Source organism: Diadema antillarum, unplaced genomic scaffold (genome assembly GCF_040938485.1).
Source record: "Diadema antillarum isolate AM-2024a unplaced genomic scaffold, OU_Dant_1.0 seq00001284_RagTag, whole genome shotgun sequence".
Lineage (NCBI taxonomy): Eukaryota > Metazoa > Echinodermata > Echinoidea > Diadematoida > Diadematidae > Diadema > Diadema antillarum.
Window position 1 is genome coordinate 723,648 of NW_027272063.1, and position 18,186 is coordinate 741,833.

Genomic DNA, 18,186 nt, shown 5'->3' on the forward strand with positions numbered 1-18,186 from the left:
AGCAATCACAGGGAATACATGATATTCAACTGCTTGTTTGTTTTCATACCTTTTTTGGTAACTGTGCAATTCATAGGCAGTTTACGCTGTAATTTGGCTTGAGATTTCCCAATAAGTATATTAAATGATTACCTCTAGATGGCACTATACAGTGTACACAGAAATGGGGGAGGGGGTGGAATTTGAATGGTCATGAAAAAGGAAGCTAATACTATAGGAATACTATCTCCAACATAGATAGTACTAGTAACACAGCAAAACCAGGAGCTATGAAGGAACACAGGTACAGTTCTATCTCCACAATCATTTATGTTGGTATATATTGCTCATTTGCTTTTTGTTTTTAAAAGACAGCACCTATAAAATGTTTGTTTGTTTTTTTCAGGGGAACAGCAAACAAAACAAAGGAAAAATAAGCATTAATGCAATTCCACCCAAAAATTACATACCAAAAAAAACACACAAAACACTCACGCACATAAAAAACAACAACAACCACCTAGCAACAACTACTGGTACATGTGAGGTATTCAGTGGAAGGATTAAGTGTAGATGCTTTCCTAGTATGTAAGAGTATATGTTAAGTGGCTTGAGGGGTCAAAGAACTGAACAAAAGCAAACACAAATATGCAAAAAGTTACACAAACACACAACTGCAATGACACAGCAATACATGTCAACTGTAATACACAGAAGAATGGCAATGGTGAAAGTTTGTTTAAGTCAGATGATACTAACACAGGACAGATAGATGTCTCCAGGAACACAATGTCTGTCTCCTCATACGCCGAAAACCTTCGGCTTGCTATCACTATATTTGGCATAGGGTGGGCGCCCCATCAAAAATGCCATGATATTCTTCAGCCTGACCCTCCTGGTGACGGGCAGGGAGGACAGTCTTGGAAGATTCCTCCTGGACCTTGAGATGACCTCAAAGGTGGTCAGTCCGTAGGAGACCACGTTGAGTTGGTAACGGGACAGGTTGGCGTTGCCTAGGAAGGAAATGGCATTGAGGGCGATGAGGGCACAGACCCAGCCCTCGCCGTAGAAGACGGCCATCAGGAACGGCCACCACTCCAGCTGGGCGTGGCCCTGAAACAGGTAGAGGGCGGCATGGGCGACAAACGAGATGTGCATGAGGGTGGTGAGGAGGATGAAGATCACGAAATGGCGGTGGTTGCGCCCTCCGATGCAAGTGAGGAGGAACTGGCAATGGTGATCAAAGCCGCTGACACAGCGCCTGCACATGCGACAGTGCTTGGCATCTTCTGGCATGATCAGCTGAGCATGGACACGATGGCAGTGAAGGGGGTGAGGAGGAGGAGGAGGAGGAGGGGGAGAGAGAGAGAAAAAAAAAAGGTGGGAACTCTTTACCTACCTACCCTGTGAATGTCAATCCCGTGCCATAGCTATTATATTTTCTTAGTATGGTGTAATAATCAAGTTAACTGTGTAATGGGTTTACAAATTCTGTAGCAGTATACACATTTTGAATGTATACTCTGAAAATTAATTACCTGTACCCAAATTATCACCAACATGTATAAGTGATGATGTTATGGCAACAGAAAATATATCTATAGAATCAGTGTTACATAAGATAAACCAAGAGGATGGCATGCCGAATGTATTCAATGAAAATCCAAGCCAGAAAAGTATAAATACCAAAATGCTGATCATTCCATCCAAACAAGAGGAGGACCATGTCAGCTTTCATGCAAATGTAGCAACATTAAAAGCAAACTAATCATTAACTCATACTGGCATATCAACCAAACTTATTTTGCTTGAAGAACTGAAAACTTGCACATACTAAGCACGCTAAATCAATGTAAGAAACGAAATCATTAGAATAATATTGCACTATCTTTCACGAAGAAAAGCATACTGGCTGTCATAAACAAATACCACTTGGCAGCTCTGCATTTAAAACATTACAAACCAAACTTACAAACCATGCTACGCACATGCCTATCAAGCACCCAGCTGCTGATGCAACAATGTAATACAGGATAGGATTGCACTAACATATATCAGGGCTGATATTAGCAGTGGCTCGGTGGCCCAGAGTCACTAAAACTTCCAAAACAGTTAGTGGCCCAATCATACAACTGGGATTCAAAACGGAATGTTGTGATTACTTTCATTTCAAGCCACTTTTTCTTTTTTGGACCACCAAAACTCTAGAGTTCAAAATCTTAGTGGGCCAAATGGGTCACCAGAGAAAAATGTCAGTGTTGAGCCCTGCATAGACAATTGGATATACAAACACTGTATCCTACAACCTCTTTTTCCATTCTGTATATGCATGTGTCTGTACATAGCTGGGTGGAAGGAGTAATGTACAATTTTGTAGTAGACTGGATGGCATTAAATGAACACCAACTTCTCCTAGCCACACTGTATGCTCAACTAATAATGAACTGAAATGACAGTGTAGTGTACATTAGCATGGCATCTCTTGATGAAAGCATGTCACATCCTTGTTTGTCAGATAGAAATGACAGTCATCGCCATAGAAACAAAACACTGGGCAAAACTACACTAACTTCTATTGCACGATGAGAGAGTATGATGATGATAATTTATGTTTCTTGTGTAATTAAAGTATTATTGAAACATTTGTTTTCATATTCATGGAATACCCTGACCTGTGATTAGTTCTCATTGATCACGTTGGATGCATCCGAAAGACTACCTTTTAAGCAAATTTAAAAGAAATAAATGTATTCAATACAAACACATACATACGCACACCCATACACACAAAACAACAGCATGTGTTTTTCTTTCCAACAATAGCTTAAAGGGATCGCATAGTTTTGGTTGAGACCTAACTTCCAGTTTTTAACATTTTTGGGTAAGAGATAATGAGAAACCTGTTATGAAATATGTAAGAGCACATAATTCCAAGAGGAATTCAATGTTTACTTGATGAAAATTGGTTTTTGAAATGGCTGAGATACCCAAAAAAGAGCAATGCTAATAAAAGGTGGGACCAACTTTTTATTACAATCACTTTGTTTTACTTTGTTTTTGGATGTCTCAGCCATTCCAAAACCGATTTTCATCAAATAAACTCTGAATTCCTCTTGGAATGGTATGCTCTGTATTATTTGACAAGTGGTTTCTTGATATCTTGCAAAAAGTTAAAAGCCCAATCCTCATCTCCACCAATACTGTACCATCCCTTTAAGCCTCTACCACGAAAGAGCTGGAGGAGTGGGAGAAAAATCGAAAATCTTGTGCTTACTTCACACGTCACGCAGAAGGCATCCATTTTGCATCGCCCCTTGGCGAGGTCATTGATGGTCAGCACTGCCCCAGGTCCACCCCCCGAAGTGGCGGCGGTCTGGGAGACCTTGCAGGTGCCTGGGTCCTCGGTCAGCAAGCGGTAGTAGAGGGTCAGCATGACCAGCAGGGCTGGGATGAGGATGACGAGTTGAAGATTGACCGTGTGTGGCCAGAGCAGTGGACATCATCATAATGTCAAGGAAGTCAACTTTGACCTGGGAAGGGTTTGTGTGACCAATTAACTAATTTCTGTCATGCAGGAAAAGTCATCAGTGTCAAATTTAGGCTTTGAAAAAAAATCACTATTCAAAGATCGTGTGTTATAAACCTTGCTCTGATTACCATTTCACCAAGATGTTTATATTTCTGTAAGATTTTGACAAAGGGAATTCACATCAGGTGTTTTTTATCAAACCCAAGTCCCTAAAGGTCCATGAAAAGATCTTGACCCGTTGAGGACAAGTCCCGAGAATACTCGGGCAAGTGTCTATGGGAAATGCCTGTAGTATCAAAATTAGCCCATCCTCACCGGGTTAAGATAAGCTGTGAAGAAAGTATTTTAAGACCAGAGCTGCAATAGCAGCCACACTATTCATGCACCATGATCGAGGCTAACAATTCTAGTGATATTAGTGTCACGTAACCATGTATGCCAATTCCAAGTATTGTACTGAGTGTAACATTGCTTGGTCCTTTTAGAGCCATAACAACGTCTCGGGTTCACAATCACTCTCCATTCAGTGGGTAATCATACTGATTTATCAATCTTCTGACACTGGATATGTAAGCTCAACTTTATTGAGTGTGCTTCATCTGCCAAAAGGTGGCGACACCTCTTACACTGAGGGATATCAATAGATAGGATATTCTGATGCTTAAATGGGTATAACTTTCATCAAAAGTTTTTCTTGTGTAGGGACTTTCCATTCAAATGAATCTGAATTAGGAAATGGCAAAATCACACTGTGTCACTTTTTCCGCCATTGTTGCACTTGTGAAAGGATATCTGGTAGCACTTTGTACACGTAGCAAATGATGGTGTGACTAATTCCTGCAGCAAAAGCCCCTGCTTGTACGGGATTTGCCCACCTGGAACAGAAATCAGAAAAATTATGCAGGTAAGAAGCTCTCCTCACTATTCTGTTGAAATCTTTCTTATTCACTGTTTGCCACTGTTTTATTTGGGGGGTTTTTCACATGAAAACAACCTAAATACAAATTTATTCAACGGTGCAATACGACCTACTATACTGCTGATCAAGTTTAGAAACTCAAGAGTGAACAAGATCACTTCACTCATCATTGTGATATCTTCACTGCTTCAGGTGTAAGTAAACTTAGGGTGTTTTTTTCTTTCACCCAGTTCAATGTGATTGTGTAACCTCAGGGTGTCCTGAGCATGCAAATATAAAGCAAGCTCAAACATGACAAATTGCATGTACATCGTCAGTACTATGTAATAATTTTATTTCCTCCTTTATTATTCTAATTCTGTTGGTGCCATTTTCACAAACTTTGCTATTTCATGATGTGCACAGCTCACATTTTCATTCAAACACAAGATAAGCAACACACTGAGCTGAACATCTCGAGCATGATGCATAAATGTTACCCTTATTCTTGGTATGCATGATGCTTCATGAAATGTCCTATGTGCCATAGCAAATATTCATGAGAAATCTCAGGAAATATAAAACTGCTATTTATCTGTGGAATTCATTCCATATGGAAATGGCATGTCCAAGATTCTCTGTTTGATGCGAAAAGAGTAAAAACTTGTGAACATTTTTCTATTATTTCCTGATAATCATCCGTAAATGTAAACTTCAGGAAATCAGAAATGGAAATTTACATAAATTTTATTAGAGAAACTCACTGAAATACTATGTAGAAATTTACAATACAACCAGTCAAAGCATGAAAACTAAAGTTTTTTTGTCTTGTACTGATTGATTTTTAGCCAGAGAGCAACTTATATGAATTGCTTACAAACTCAGAGACAGACAGACAGATATACAGACACATTGACAAACAGATACATTTTTACATTTTTATGCCTCGACCATTCATTTGTAACATGTGATACTTACAACCAATCACACTCACTGAAACAAGACATCCGCAGTGGATATCACCAAGACTTCACAACTCATGAATCTTTATATAGTAATACCTGCTGATGTGTGAGATTCTGTGGTGCTGGTTACTAACTAGGAAGACAAGAAAGGCAGTCAGAACCGAGATGGCGACACCGCTGTAGTCCCCCAGCAGGGAACCGACAGCCACGATGGTAGCGAAGCCGGTGAACGGTCCAAAGAGCAGCGAGTACCACGAGGAAAGCGGGCCTCTGGGGGGCAGGTGAGGGGCCCTGGACTTGGACCAGTAGGCAAGCTCCTTGTACAGGTACTGGTGGCTGCGGAGGGGAGCAATCAGGGAAGGTTATTCAAGGGTATATCAGCCTGCTTTGCTCCGAGTAATATGGCTTTATCAACTGATAACCTTTATTCACCTCTCATTTCTTTTCATAACTCATCATGGGAGATTTATTCAGTTGGCTTGGCTTTCTTTTTAATTGAATTAAAAGTTATGAAACAAAGAAAAGAGTGATTGAAAGAATGAACAATTCATATGATTACAGATGATGATGATTATACTGCTGCAGCAAATACTGCCACTACTCACAACAATACTTCTACCTCCACTACAATAACTATAGACAGGTTCCATGATGTCAAATGACGTGTTGCCCGAAGGGCAAGAACAAATTACGTATGTATTAAGCACATAACTTAGGTGCACAGTAACGCATACCGCAGACCCGCCTGCCTGGTTGGCCAAATAAAATCTCACGCAATGAAGAGATGTGGGACGTAATGCTGATGCGCTTGTCCATGCGTACAGGGGCCCCCATACGTAGTTTCTGCCCTTCAACAAGGTCTGCTGACATCCTTAAAACCTCTTCTGTTACTACTACTACTACTACTACAGCTATCAGGGGCTGCTGGATGTTTTCTTAGGTGAGGATCACCCTCACATTTTGAGATAAAATAAAATAAAACAAAATGTTAGAATCTGCATAGTGTGTATCAGGGCTGCTGCACTGATAATACGAGGTAAATCTTCTTACGCCAAAGATCTGCCCTCCTTCAGTATGTCTAGCGGTGTCTTGCCCTCCTTGTTGGGGGCGAGGAGGGTCTTACAGTTGCTCATCTCCAATAGAGTCCAGCATGTCTCTGACAGGGCATTGAGGGCCGCTATGTGGATGGGGAGGTTGCCGTAGTTGTCCTTCCACATCACATCTGACCTCTGTATAAAAAGAAACGACCGGGCAATTTATTTTTTGCTCAGTTACAAAATGCCCCTGTTGGATTCACAATCTCCATCCCAGCATATATTTAATCGCATGGTTTGCAACATTGATCTACTTTCGATCTTACATTTGCTTCTGTTTTTATTTTTTCAAGTTGTATATCAAAAAGGTTAAAAAAAAGATATTACATTCTCATTAACATTAGCACTGATGGTGATATCAGTCATTGTAAAGTTTTGATAATCATAATACACAATGTAATGTATCAATGACATTAAGTCTTCAGATTTCTTTGCGTAAGGCATAAAAATAAAGTCCAAACATATTTTTCCCCTTAACAGTTTGTATCTTATGACTCAGTAATGCATGTTAATGGTACAAGATCTTGGCCCCGTTGCTAGAAACTTTGCGTTTAAACGCAACTCCAAAAATCAAACGCAAGTCCTGGAAATCCCACGCAACTTTGCGTTTAAACGCAAGTCTGTTGCTGAAAGGACTTGCGTTTAAACGCAAAGTTGCGTTTAAACGCAAGTCCCTTGCGATCAAACGCAACTTTGCGTTTGATGTAGATCAAATGCAAGCAATCAGTCACAGCACAATCAAAATGGCTGCCTATGTGGTAGAACTTGAGGAGGAGGAGGAGGCACTCCATCAAGCTCCTCGGCCTCATCGTACTTTCAAACAAAGGTTCTCTGCCTTGGACTCCCTCACTGACGAGGAACTCAGAAAGAAATATCGTTTCAGTAGGGATGGTATCATGCACATTGTCAACATGCTGGACAACCATCTACAGCGCGCTACAGCAAGGAGCCATGCCATCCCTACTGAACTTCAAGTTCTAATTGCCCTGAATTTCATGGCTACCGGCTCATTATTTGACTCTGTTGCGAGTATTCACGGTGTACACCGCAGCACAGTCTCCCGGTGCGTGCATGCTGTTGCCGAGGCCTTGTGCCAGCAGAAGAACAACGTTAGTACATTTATTTGCCTTTGTAAAATTTATTTTGTATTCTAGAACTAGATACCGACTTTCAATAAAGTCGCTATTGATATCACCACATTCATTTTAGCAATGTTCTGAACTAAACTTTATTATGAAGGCCACCGTGGCAGTCGCCACCATGAACAACCATGGCTGGGACTAAGAGTACCTGTACGAATGTTTACCGTAGTTACTACACAGTATAATAGTCATTACGCTGCAGCTGACACTCAGCTTGCTTGCCTTGCCTTGCCTTGACTACATTTTTCCCACGTTGTTTGAAGCGAACATTCAATTGTAACTCAGCAGTCCTAGCCTTGTCTAATGTCCAGTAGTGAACTAGTACACTTGCAGAATTTCCAGACAGTCAGTTTAGCTCAGTTCAGGAAGATGTAGAACACTAACTCAGTTTGATTATGATAATTTGTCAGCCTTCAAATCGAGCCTTTCTGAACTTCTGCTACAGTTCAGTGGTGGTGTACGCATCGAACAGTATCCGATCTCCTGTGATCATCGAATCGTCGTCTACGTTTACGTGGCCTGAGAGGGCAGCAATTAATCCAGCAACTTTTTATTATTATTATTATTATTACTGTATTTAGAATTTAAAAAAAAAGTTTTTTCCCTGCAAACACTGTTTAGGGCAAAATGTTTGAATGTCATTATTAGCATCATATTCACACACTCATACACATCAGAATACAAGTGTAAACTTAAAGCACGCAGCTATACTTTTTTAATGTACAGTTAAAGCATACTTTTTAAAGTGCAATATGACATCTTTTAAATGAAATATTTCAAAATCCTTAATAACTTTTTTAAATGAAAAATCTGCCTCCAATAACTTGCTAGAGACATCAATGTCTCTTAATAACTTTCATAATATGACCACAATCATTTACCTTATTACCCATTCTACAATGTATGTGAAATACCTCTAGACAATTGAAAACAATACCCTGTAATCTGTATTAATTATGAAGAGTTTGTTTGCAAAAACCGATAAGTCCATATTAGCCAAATTGAGATATTTACGATTAAAGGTCAAGAAAAATAAAGAGAATAATAAGGAAATGTTCGCTTCTTTTGACCATAAGTTCAAAAATGTACCTGTATGTGTAGTGACCAATATATCATTTAAAAAGGTATTATTTTGTACTTTATGACAGAGACAGTACTTCAAAATCTTCAAAAATGGACCTATTGGTTTTTGCGAACAAATTCGTCATATGTTCTACATGTATATATGTATGTATGTATATACACACATATATACATATAGAACACATAAGTCTACACACCAAACTGTAGCACCCGCCCCCATAAAGAAGAAATTAACAAAGCACCACACAAATACTTAACAGCACAACAAAACAAAAAACATTTCCACTCTCATACATTGATGTACAAGTCAATAACATGTGTCAAATGTGTACGCACTCCATTGAAAGCGTTACTACTTATAAGATGTGCAAAGTTAAAGCAGTGAATCATGATACACACACATATACTGAATGCACCACATACATCCCACACAAAGAAATGAAAAAATTCATTGCATGTACATACATAGAGAGAGATATAGATATAGATATAGATCTGTAAATATGTAACCACACAATTACACATAGTATACTGTACAAGAGAAAATGAAATAATATGAAGTTATTAGGTGTCAATGATGTGAAGAAATAATTTATTCAACATCATAATAACTTTTCATTTAACTTATCATTGTAATGAAAAAGTACATGAATATACACGGTATAGAAAAAAACTGACAACAATAATACAAACGTCACGTACGTAGATGTAAGTACCACATACTGTGAGTATTGTATTCTAGACCTTTTGCGATGTTATTTAAAATGTTCAATTACATGTAGAACAATTTGTCTTGTCAACACATTTCAGGTCATCAAATTCCCCCATGCCCCAGAAGTTGTGGCCTCAACTGTGGAGCAGTTTCACAACATTGCGGGATTCCCAAGAGTCGTAAGCGTGATAGACTGCACGCATGTCAGTCTCCACGGATGCCACCTCGGGGAAGACGAATATGTTTACATAAATCGTAAGGGAAGGTGTACAGTAAATGTTCAGCTGGCATGCGATGCCAAGTTCAGGATAACCAACTGTGTTGCGCGATGGCCAGGCAGCACACATGATAGCCGCATATTTCAGGTAAGTTCTCTCGATAATGATAATACAATTTGAAAATGCACCATTTTTTTTTGCTTTAAATCTCACAAACTTGACCATATGTATCGAAAGAGTTGATACAGTTTCATGACAAATTACAATTTAAATGAGTTTGACACTAGCTGTTATGAAATAGCACCTTTCAGAATTTACATTGCTTTAAAAGTCTTGATGATGTTAAAACAAGAAATAGTACTGCAGCACAAGGCCATCAATGTATATTTCCTTAGGCAATGAGTCAATGATACTATGAAACAAAATAAGAAACTAAATGCAATAAAATTTGAAAAGTCAATGTGAGAAAACTGATATTACCTTCACTCAAAAAAAAAGAGAAAAACATGTCATAATTGAAGTCACACTTATATATAAAAATATAAATAATTGTTGGTTGACTGAATACAAAAAACCAAAAGCATTACTTTATATTCTTACAAGTTTGTATTGTATCACAAACTGTTATCACAGAACAGCAGACTCTTCCAGAAGTTTGAAAGTGGCCAACTTCAAGGCATACTGCTCGGAGATTCTGGGTATCCCTTGCTTCCATACCTCATGACCCCAATACTGAATCCTCAAACGAGAGCAGAACATGCATACAACCAGTAAGTAACCAAGTATGTCAAATTCTACAGTAAATATTATGGTACATGTTTTCAAAACATAACATGACATAGTGTTCATTGAATAACATCTTCCTTTTTTTTTAGAAAATGGTGAACACTGCAGTTATTTCACAGATATCTTATCTTTGTGTATTGCATTGCTATCATTTACTTTGTATTTCTTTTACATCAACAAATGTATTCAATCTTTTCTTCTCTGAATGATTACACACTGTGGTACTACACCCTCAGACCAAACTAAAAATGAAGAAGGCTTACCGGTATATACGACCTTCACTGTACTGTAACTCTATCTAGGAAAAAAAAAAAGATCTGTTCATTACAACACTAATATATATTGGTAGATATCTGTTTACAGTTGAATACAGTTACTCCAAAATTATTTATTTTGGCAAAATTCTGATAGACAGCTTCTTTCAAGCAATTCTGTGGCATTTTACACAATTACCTCTTATAACAGTGTTGTATAATACATCATTGTACAGGAGGTTATGCATATAAATGTAATGTACCCTTTCACTGTGAAAATGCCTCACTTTATATTTTGATGTCTGGGCAAAAAATGTCTTCATTTTCAATTTGTAGGAGGGTAAGACAACATTAATGTTGACATTTTTTCTTTGTTTTTTTCTAATTTCATCTACAAATCTACAGTGCACATGTTCACACCAGGTCCATCATTGAGCAACTCAACGGCCAGATCAAAAACAAATTTCGTTGTTTAATCGGCCATGGACTGCAAATTTCCCCCCAGCGAGCCTGCAATATCATCACAGCAGCGTGTGTCCTGTTTAACATCTCAAAGGATCTGGGTGGACACGACATGGATGACGACTTCGCACCTGCCAACGAAGATGCTGCAATGGAGTTCGTCAACAGAAATGCGGACCCAGCAGCCGCAGCTGTGCGAGCAGAGATAGTCCGTGCATTTGATGCCTAGGTTTCTTTGGACCATAAGTACAGCATACATGTGCTTTTATGCCTCAGCCATGAAGTGTTACTTTTGGGGTTCGGGGGTTATCCGTATGTCAAGTTGTTCCAAAATCTATCTTGTGAAGAGTGTCAATTAGAAAAAAAAATAGTGAACAGAGCTGTGCCTATCAACTCCTGGTTGCACATGCTCAATAAGATTAAAGGTTAAAGTCAAATTCTTAAAAACATCACAATAACTCCTATATACATGCATTGCCTGAAAGTACTTCATTGCAACATATAGCGTACATACATGTACATGCATTTTCAGATAAATTCGCTGGGGAAAGTTTTGGGCCAAGATTTCAAAGGGCAATGGTCAAAGGGCCAGCTGAATTGCTAAAATGTCCACACTAGCAGCTATGCTCTCTTAATAACAAAATGAATAAGTAAAATCCATTGATCTTCAGTCCATTTCAGCTCGTTGGAACCATACCTCAGAATTTTTATTGGATAACTTCACCACCTCGAAAAAAATGGATTGAAATTAAACTTGTCAAATTGGACCAGTTATCTCTATGGGAGTGAATTTTTTCTTGAAATGAAAGTTGACACGACTGTCTTCTGAGAGTACTAGCTCACTATCCTTCGATGAATATGTACATGTATTAGCCGAGACCTGGGGCTATCCATTTTTCATCATATGTTGGGATCACATCAAAAAACTTATCTGAAAATGAATCTTTGCTTCGATGTATGGAGATATTTCTTCTTTCTGTGATTTTCTTAGCAATAGCAAATGAAGAAAATTCAATATCACCCCACTATTTTGCACTTGCTTAGTACATGTCATGTACATCACTTCATTAAATAATTACTTCATCTGACACCATCTTGGGTAGGTAAATTTGGGTCATTGGTCATAAATGTTTAATACTGTGTATTCATGAATACATGTTGTATCTTTCCCATATTTTACAGACTTAAAGAGCATGATACAACAATCATTTCACAAAATAACAACTTCTTGCTTAGACCCAATCTTGTCCGTGCAAAGGAGGTTGAAGGTCAAATATACTTCATTCAGTAGCTTTGTGATTGTATGTGGTATCACCCCCGTACTTTGCACACATGGACCACGATACATTGATAAAATAACTCTTTGGTCATCTGCCATCATGGCTGTAATAACGAGTTCAAAAATTCTTTCTTCTGTATCTTGGTTATTATACAGTCCCTTACGGGGGCCAGATTGTGCACATACGTAGACCAAGTTATCATGATCATTTCATAGAATGTCGACTTTTTTAATCAGACGACATGTTGGCTGGAGCAAAGGAAGAGTCAAGACTAGAATTTGTACTGTACCTTTGTATACATGTCATATTACTCCCATATTGTGCACACATTTAGCCGAAGCCATATGGAAGGTTTCATGAAATAACAACTTTCTAATTAGGAGCCATCTTGTCTATGTAAAGTAGGGACAAGGATCGAAAGCATCTTTTTCTTTATCGTAGCAGATACATAGCATATTGCCCCCATATTTTCCATAGATATGGCTGCGGAAATGAGGCATGAAGGTCAAAAGTTCTTTATATTGTATCTCGGTTAGAATAGGCCTTACAGAAGGGAGATTGTACACATATATCAAACAATGTTACCTGAATCATTTCATGAAATAATGACTTTATCCTCAGAAGCCATCGTGTCTGTGCAAGGTAGCGTCATAGGTCAAGAATACTTCCTCTTGTATATTGTATAATATGTGACGTAATGTCCACAAATTTGCAGATTTTCACCCAGATTTTAGTATGTTGTAGCTTATTAAATGCTCTCATCGATATTCTAGCAAAACTTTAATTGGAAGACGGCATCACCTCGTAAAAATGGATTGAAAGTAATCTTGTCAAATTTGACCAGTTTACGTGTTATCTCTATGGGAGTGCAGTTTCTCTGGAAATGAAAATTGACATGACTATCTTTATCGAGCACTAGCTCACTTATGCTTCGGTGAATTTCTCCCAGAATTTCATACGTTGTAGCTGTACCCTCCATTTTTTCATACCACATCGAAAAACTTGGTTGAAATTAAAGCTTATCTTCGATGTATTGAGGTATTTCTTTCTTTCTGCAACTGTCCTTGCAATAACTCAAGAAAAACAGCCCCTATCACCCCCATATTTTGCATATGTTTAGTTCATGTCACATACATATTTCATAAATGAGCAACTACTTGATCGGACACCATCTTGTGTAGGTAAATTAGGGTCAAAGGTCAGAAATGTTTCATCCTGTATCTTGGTGAATACATGTCCAAGCTTTCCCATATTTTGCACACGCAAAAGACCATGTTACAAGGATCATTTCACAAAATAACCACTTTTTGCTCAGATGCCATCTTGGCAGTGCAAAGTGGGGTCAAAGGTCAAATATACTTCATTCTGTATCTTCATTAGTGTATACGGAATTCGGTACCAAAGATGGCAGGTCCGACTCCCTTTTAAATGAGAATCCAAACATCACACGGCCAATGTCCCCTAAACACATATGAAACCTGTATGGTCATGCCTATTGGGATCAGGACTCAAATCATTGATTTCCAAATAGATCGGATCACCTAATTTGTCAGTGCTGACAAATTCCAACTCTAGTTTATATTTGTTTTTAATGCCCCATGAACTAATATGAAGATGCAGATTATGCATGTTGTGATGGATAAGCAGTTAACATTATTTGTAAAGAGATGGAATAGATTGAGGTGATTTGGGGTATGCAGATTGAAACTTTCTGTGAGATAATCACAAACCATTTGCAAAGATTGATAAAGATCATACTGCTTGAAGAGGTATTCATGACGCAAATCTCTCGTTTGAAGAGGCTACACCCCCGTAAATAATGTCAGTGTATATCTTGGCAATCAATGACTTAAAAACCAAAGATATAAAACACCTGTTTCTTGACCCTTGCCTAATCTAAGCATCAGTCATTGCCACAGCGCCACGGGGGGGGGGGGGGGGGGGGGGGGGGGGGGGGGGGGGGGGGGGCACCGCGATAGGAGGAGATTGTTTTGGTTTTGGCATGGGCTATGTAGCTCCTTCTTATTCCTGTATTTTCGTTATTTACGGGTCAATTTTTTTCGTTCGAAATGTAAAATGGATGACCATAGAATTTCTCAATAGAATATAAAATTGAAAACTTTAGAAAGGATAGAGAAAATTGAGTTCACTTTGAATGGTCTGCCACAGGCAGATATCCTTATCATGCTCTTACGTAATACGACAGCTGCTGTAGTCATTAAACCCTGGCTTTATAATTGGCCTCCAGGTTTGTCACGCCTGAGCAGAAAGCTAATTTGCAATGGACAAATACTTCGACTACCAACGATCAAACGAAGAATCGTTAGGGGGGTATAGCACCCCATCAGCTTCGTTAAAGTGGGGTCTCGCCTCAAACGAGGGATTGACGGCATGTCAAAGTTAGAAATATAGAAGTCCAATTTTAAAGGACAAGTTCACCTTCATAAATGTGTGGATTGAGTGAATGCAGCAATATACAATAGAAGAATACATCAGCAAGAGTTTGATTGAAATCAGACAATCATTTTAAAAGTCATCAACTTTTGAAGTTTCTGCTTCTTCACTGTTAGTTGAGAAGACTAGTACAGCTTGTGATGCCATTTGTGTAGAACAATGTAAAGAAAATAAGAAGAAAAATCAAGATATTCACACTTTTCTCGCATAGTCAAAGAACACTTGACTTCCTTCTTTCAAAAGGGAAGGGGGAATAAAATTACCCTTAACTTATGACAATGATGAGTCGAGGAAATGTCAACTTTTTTTCAAAAAAAGTGAAATTCTTTTTATATTTTTTATATCGTTGTTTGCATGTGACATCACACACTGTAGTAGTCTTCTCATTCAGCAGTGATTGTGCAAAAACCTTAAAAATCTGTAAATTTTTAATGGATTGTCTGATTTTCCTAAAACTCTCACTGATATGATCTCCTTTTTATTCTTGCATTTACTAAATCCACATGTATGAATGAAAGTTAACTTGTCCAGTAAGTGGCACAGATATCCAAACAAATAATGAAGTAAATGGTCCTATTATGAGAATAAAACTGTCACTAGGATTTCTTTGTTTCTGGATATCTAAGCCTTTTCAAAACCAATTAACATCCAATAAAATGTAAATTCTTTTAAAATGTCATTTTTCGGTTGCACAATTCATAACAGGTTTGTCATCATCTCACAGAAAATATGGCAAACTGCAGTCCCATCTCAACACATGCAATTACATTCATGGTATAAAAAAGAACATTATAGAATTAACACAAGTTAGGTGTTGACATTGCAGCAGCAATAACATCAAGAGAGTTTGCTATTCTCTCAAGGTGGGAATTTTGCTGCCTCAAAATAATAAGACGCTCTCTTTCCAACGCAACGAGCTGCTGACTAGCAGGTGGATGGGTCGTGGGGGGATGTGGAGTAGGGAAAGGAATTTCAAAGGGGCATGTTGCAGAAGGAAGAGATGCTGTCGGGTGGGTTGCAGGGGGATCAGTTGCAGGGGGAAGGGAAGCTGGACGATCTGGAGTTATGGGAGTTGGTTGTTGAACTGGAGTGGAAATCGGGAGCACTGGGGAGGATGCCGTCCCTTCAAGCAGCTGCCTCAAAAGATTTGAGGCAGTGTCATTTTCGCTTTCGTTGGTGCTCTATTAAAGGGACAAACGGTAAACACAATCAAATTGGTAATAGCTAATGTTATGTATTGAAGATGACTATTCTTACACAATTATCAATTAAAAGATTATCTTTTGGGATTTACTTCATGCATCTTTCCTTATTAGCTATCAATTTTATGACATATAACTTGAAACAGAAATAAACCTTTGAACGAAATAGTGATGCATTAAAGTAATTCATTATTCAAGTCTTTTAATCAAAATGTAATTCCTTTTACAATGGTTTATTCCTACAATAAAAAAATGAACACAAAGGCCTACTTCTTGATTAGAAAATGACAGGAATTTGAATGTTTTGTTGGAAACTTCATTTTGGTGAAATTGAACAATAAACATTAAAAGGCCCATTAAAAAAACATGATAAATGGCCACAAAACACTTTACCAACCTGAGATGAACTGAACCCCGCTTCAGTCTCCTGTCCCTTTACACCTACAACAGCCTCCTTGGCCAACACTTCAAGCACCGCCTCCATCAAGGGTTTGATTTCAAGGCTTCCTCCACCTGCATGTAACATAACGTGTCAACAGTCGGTAACTTGTATGTTGATTTGTAACATTTGTAACATCAGTCAACATATTTGAACTGACATGCTATGCGTACATATCACACAGGGAACAATACACTTATAGTTGAGAGAGATAGACTTTAATAGATGACTATGTTTGGCCAGAACTTGGAATAAAATTCCAATACCCAGTACACTGTGACTGTCTGCTCATACACTGATACTACCTACAAAGGGAACACCTGCTTCTGTAACACATTGTGATCTCTGAGTGACGTGTGGTTGAACCCTCTGGTCGATAGAGCTTAGAGGCCATGTCTTGCCTCATTATGTAATATACTGCTTATTTCAGTTATCTGTAGCAATCACAATGGTAAAAGGATCCCTCCTTCCAATACATTTGCCAATTTGTGCATGTTTTCTGGTTGCCCTACATTCAATAGGAAAAGCAATTTGCTGTTTCCCTACAATCAATAATAAACTCAGTCAATCATCTGCATGTTAGAAGTTTTGTATAAGATGAGAGGTATCATATATGACACAAAACTAATTTGAATTATCAATCCATAAATGATCTAGTGAGGGATTTAAGTTTATCAAAATCACATACTATCAATGTGTTTGTTTCATTATAAATGCTGTTTGCTTCGATTCATCTGGGACTAATTGGTTGTTCATAGCAATCATTGTGATCACTGTTGACACTGGGTTAGGATATGACTGGAAAAAATTGCAGAGGCTGTACGTACAACTATCAATTGCACCAATACAATAATACAATATTATCTGAAAATCAAAGAGTTGTGTAAATTACAGCAGTTTGCTTCAATTCATTTGGGACTAATCTGTTGATCATTGCAAGCATTATGATCACTTTTGACACCGGGCTAGGATATGACTGAAAAAAAAACATGCAAAGGTAATTTGAATTATGAATCCATGTATGAGGACTTAAATGACCTAGTGAGGGATTAAATATGTATCAATTGCATGCTTTAAATGTGTTTGTTTCGGTAGAAATGCTGTTTGCTTCAATTCATTTGGGACTAATCAGTTGTTCATAGCAATCATTAAGATCACTTTTGACGGTCGGGCTAGGTTATGACTGGAAAAAATTGCAAAAGTAATTTGAATTATGAATCCGTATATGAGGACTTATATGATCTAGTGAGGGATTAAGGTGTATCAATTGCATACTATCAATGTGTTGTTTTGAAAGAAATGCTGTTTGCTTCAATTCATCTGGGACTAATTGGTTGTTCATAGCAATCATTATGATCACTGTTGACACCGGGCTAGGATATGACTGGAAAAAATTGCAGAGGCTGTACATACAACTATCAATTGCACCAATACAACATCTGGAAATTGAAGAGTTGTGTAGATTACATGTATATGTATCTTTAGTGTGCTTGTTTTGGTGATTAATTCAACTCACCAAAGCTTAATTCTATTTAGAAAAAGCCATTACAATGACTAATGACACAGCACCAAGATATTAAAGAAATATGTTTATTTTGACAGAGGCTGTTTGCCCAACTGTAATAAATGCATTGATTCAACACTAAGCTGTGTGATTTTTTTGTTATTTTTGTACGATGTTGATGTTTC

The 18,186-nt window shown here is 38.0% G+C and overlaps 2 protein-coding genes across 2 annotated transcripts in view; one reads left to right on the plus strand and one right to left on the minus strand.

Annotated features, from left to right (window-relative positions):
• Positions 1-780: 780 nt before the first annotated feature.
• LOC139745665 (uncharacterized) overlaps positions 781-18,186 on the minus strand; it is a 30,119-nt gene continuing 12,713 nt past the window's right edge. Inside the window, exons 5-9 of the mRNA XM_071656060.1 lie at positions 6,422-6,600; positions 5,468-5,707; positions 4,301-4,383; positions 3,254-3,471; positions 781-1,281 (exon numbers count right to left, since the gene is read on the minus strand). Coding sequence (XP_071512161.1) covers positions 781-1,281; positions 3,254-3,471; positions 4,301-4,383; positions 5,468-5,707; positions 6,422-6,600 — 1,221 coding nt within the window. The remainder of the gene's footprint in view (positions 1,282-3,253; positions 3,472-4,300; positions 4,384-5,467; positions 5,708-6,421; positions 6,601-18,186) is intronic.
• On the plus strand, positions 7,209-11,351 carry LOC139707924 (putative nuclease HARBI1). The gene is made up of 4 exons (XM_071619918.1): positions 7,209-7,574; positions 9,501-9,767; positions 10,254-10,390; positions 11,066-11,351. Exons 1-4 carry the CDS (start codon positions 7,209-7,211, stop codon positions 11,349-11,351), a joined length of 1,056 nt encoding a protein of 351 aa, XP_071476019.1.

Bases quoted from the DNA above. Each gene is read 5' to 3' on its own strand.
- LOC139707924 (XM_071619918.1), top strand. From the start codon at position 7,209: ATGGCTGCCTATGTGGTAGAACTTGAGGAGGAGGAGGAGGCACTCCAT. The intron at 7,575-9,500 runs GTTAGTACATTT...AACACATTTCAG, and splicing joins TGTGCCAGCAGAAGAACAAC to GTCATCAAATTCCCCCATGC. The intron at 9,768-10,253 runs GTAAGTTCTCTC...CTGTTATCACAG, and splicing joins ATGATAGCCGCATATTTCAG to AACAGCAGACTCTTCCAGAA.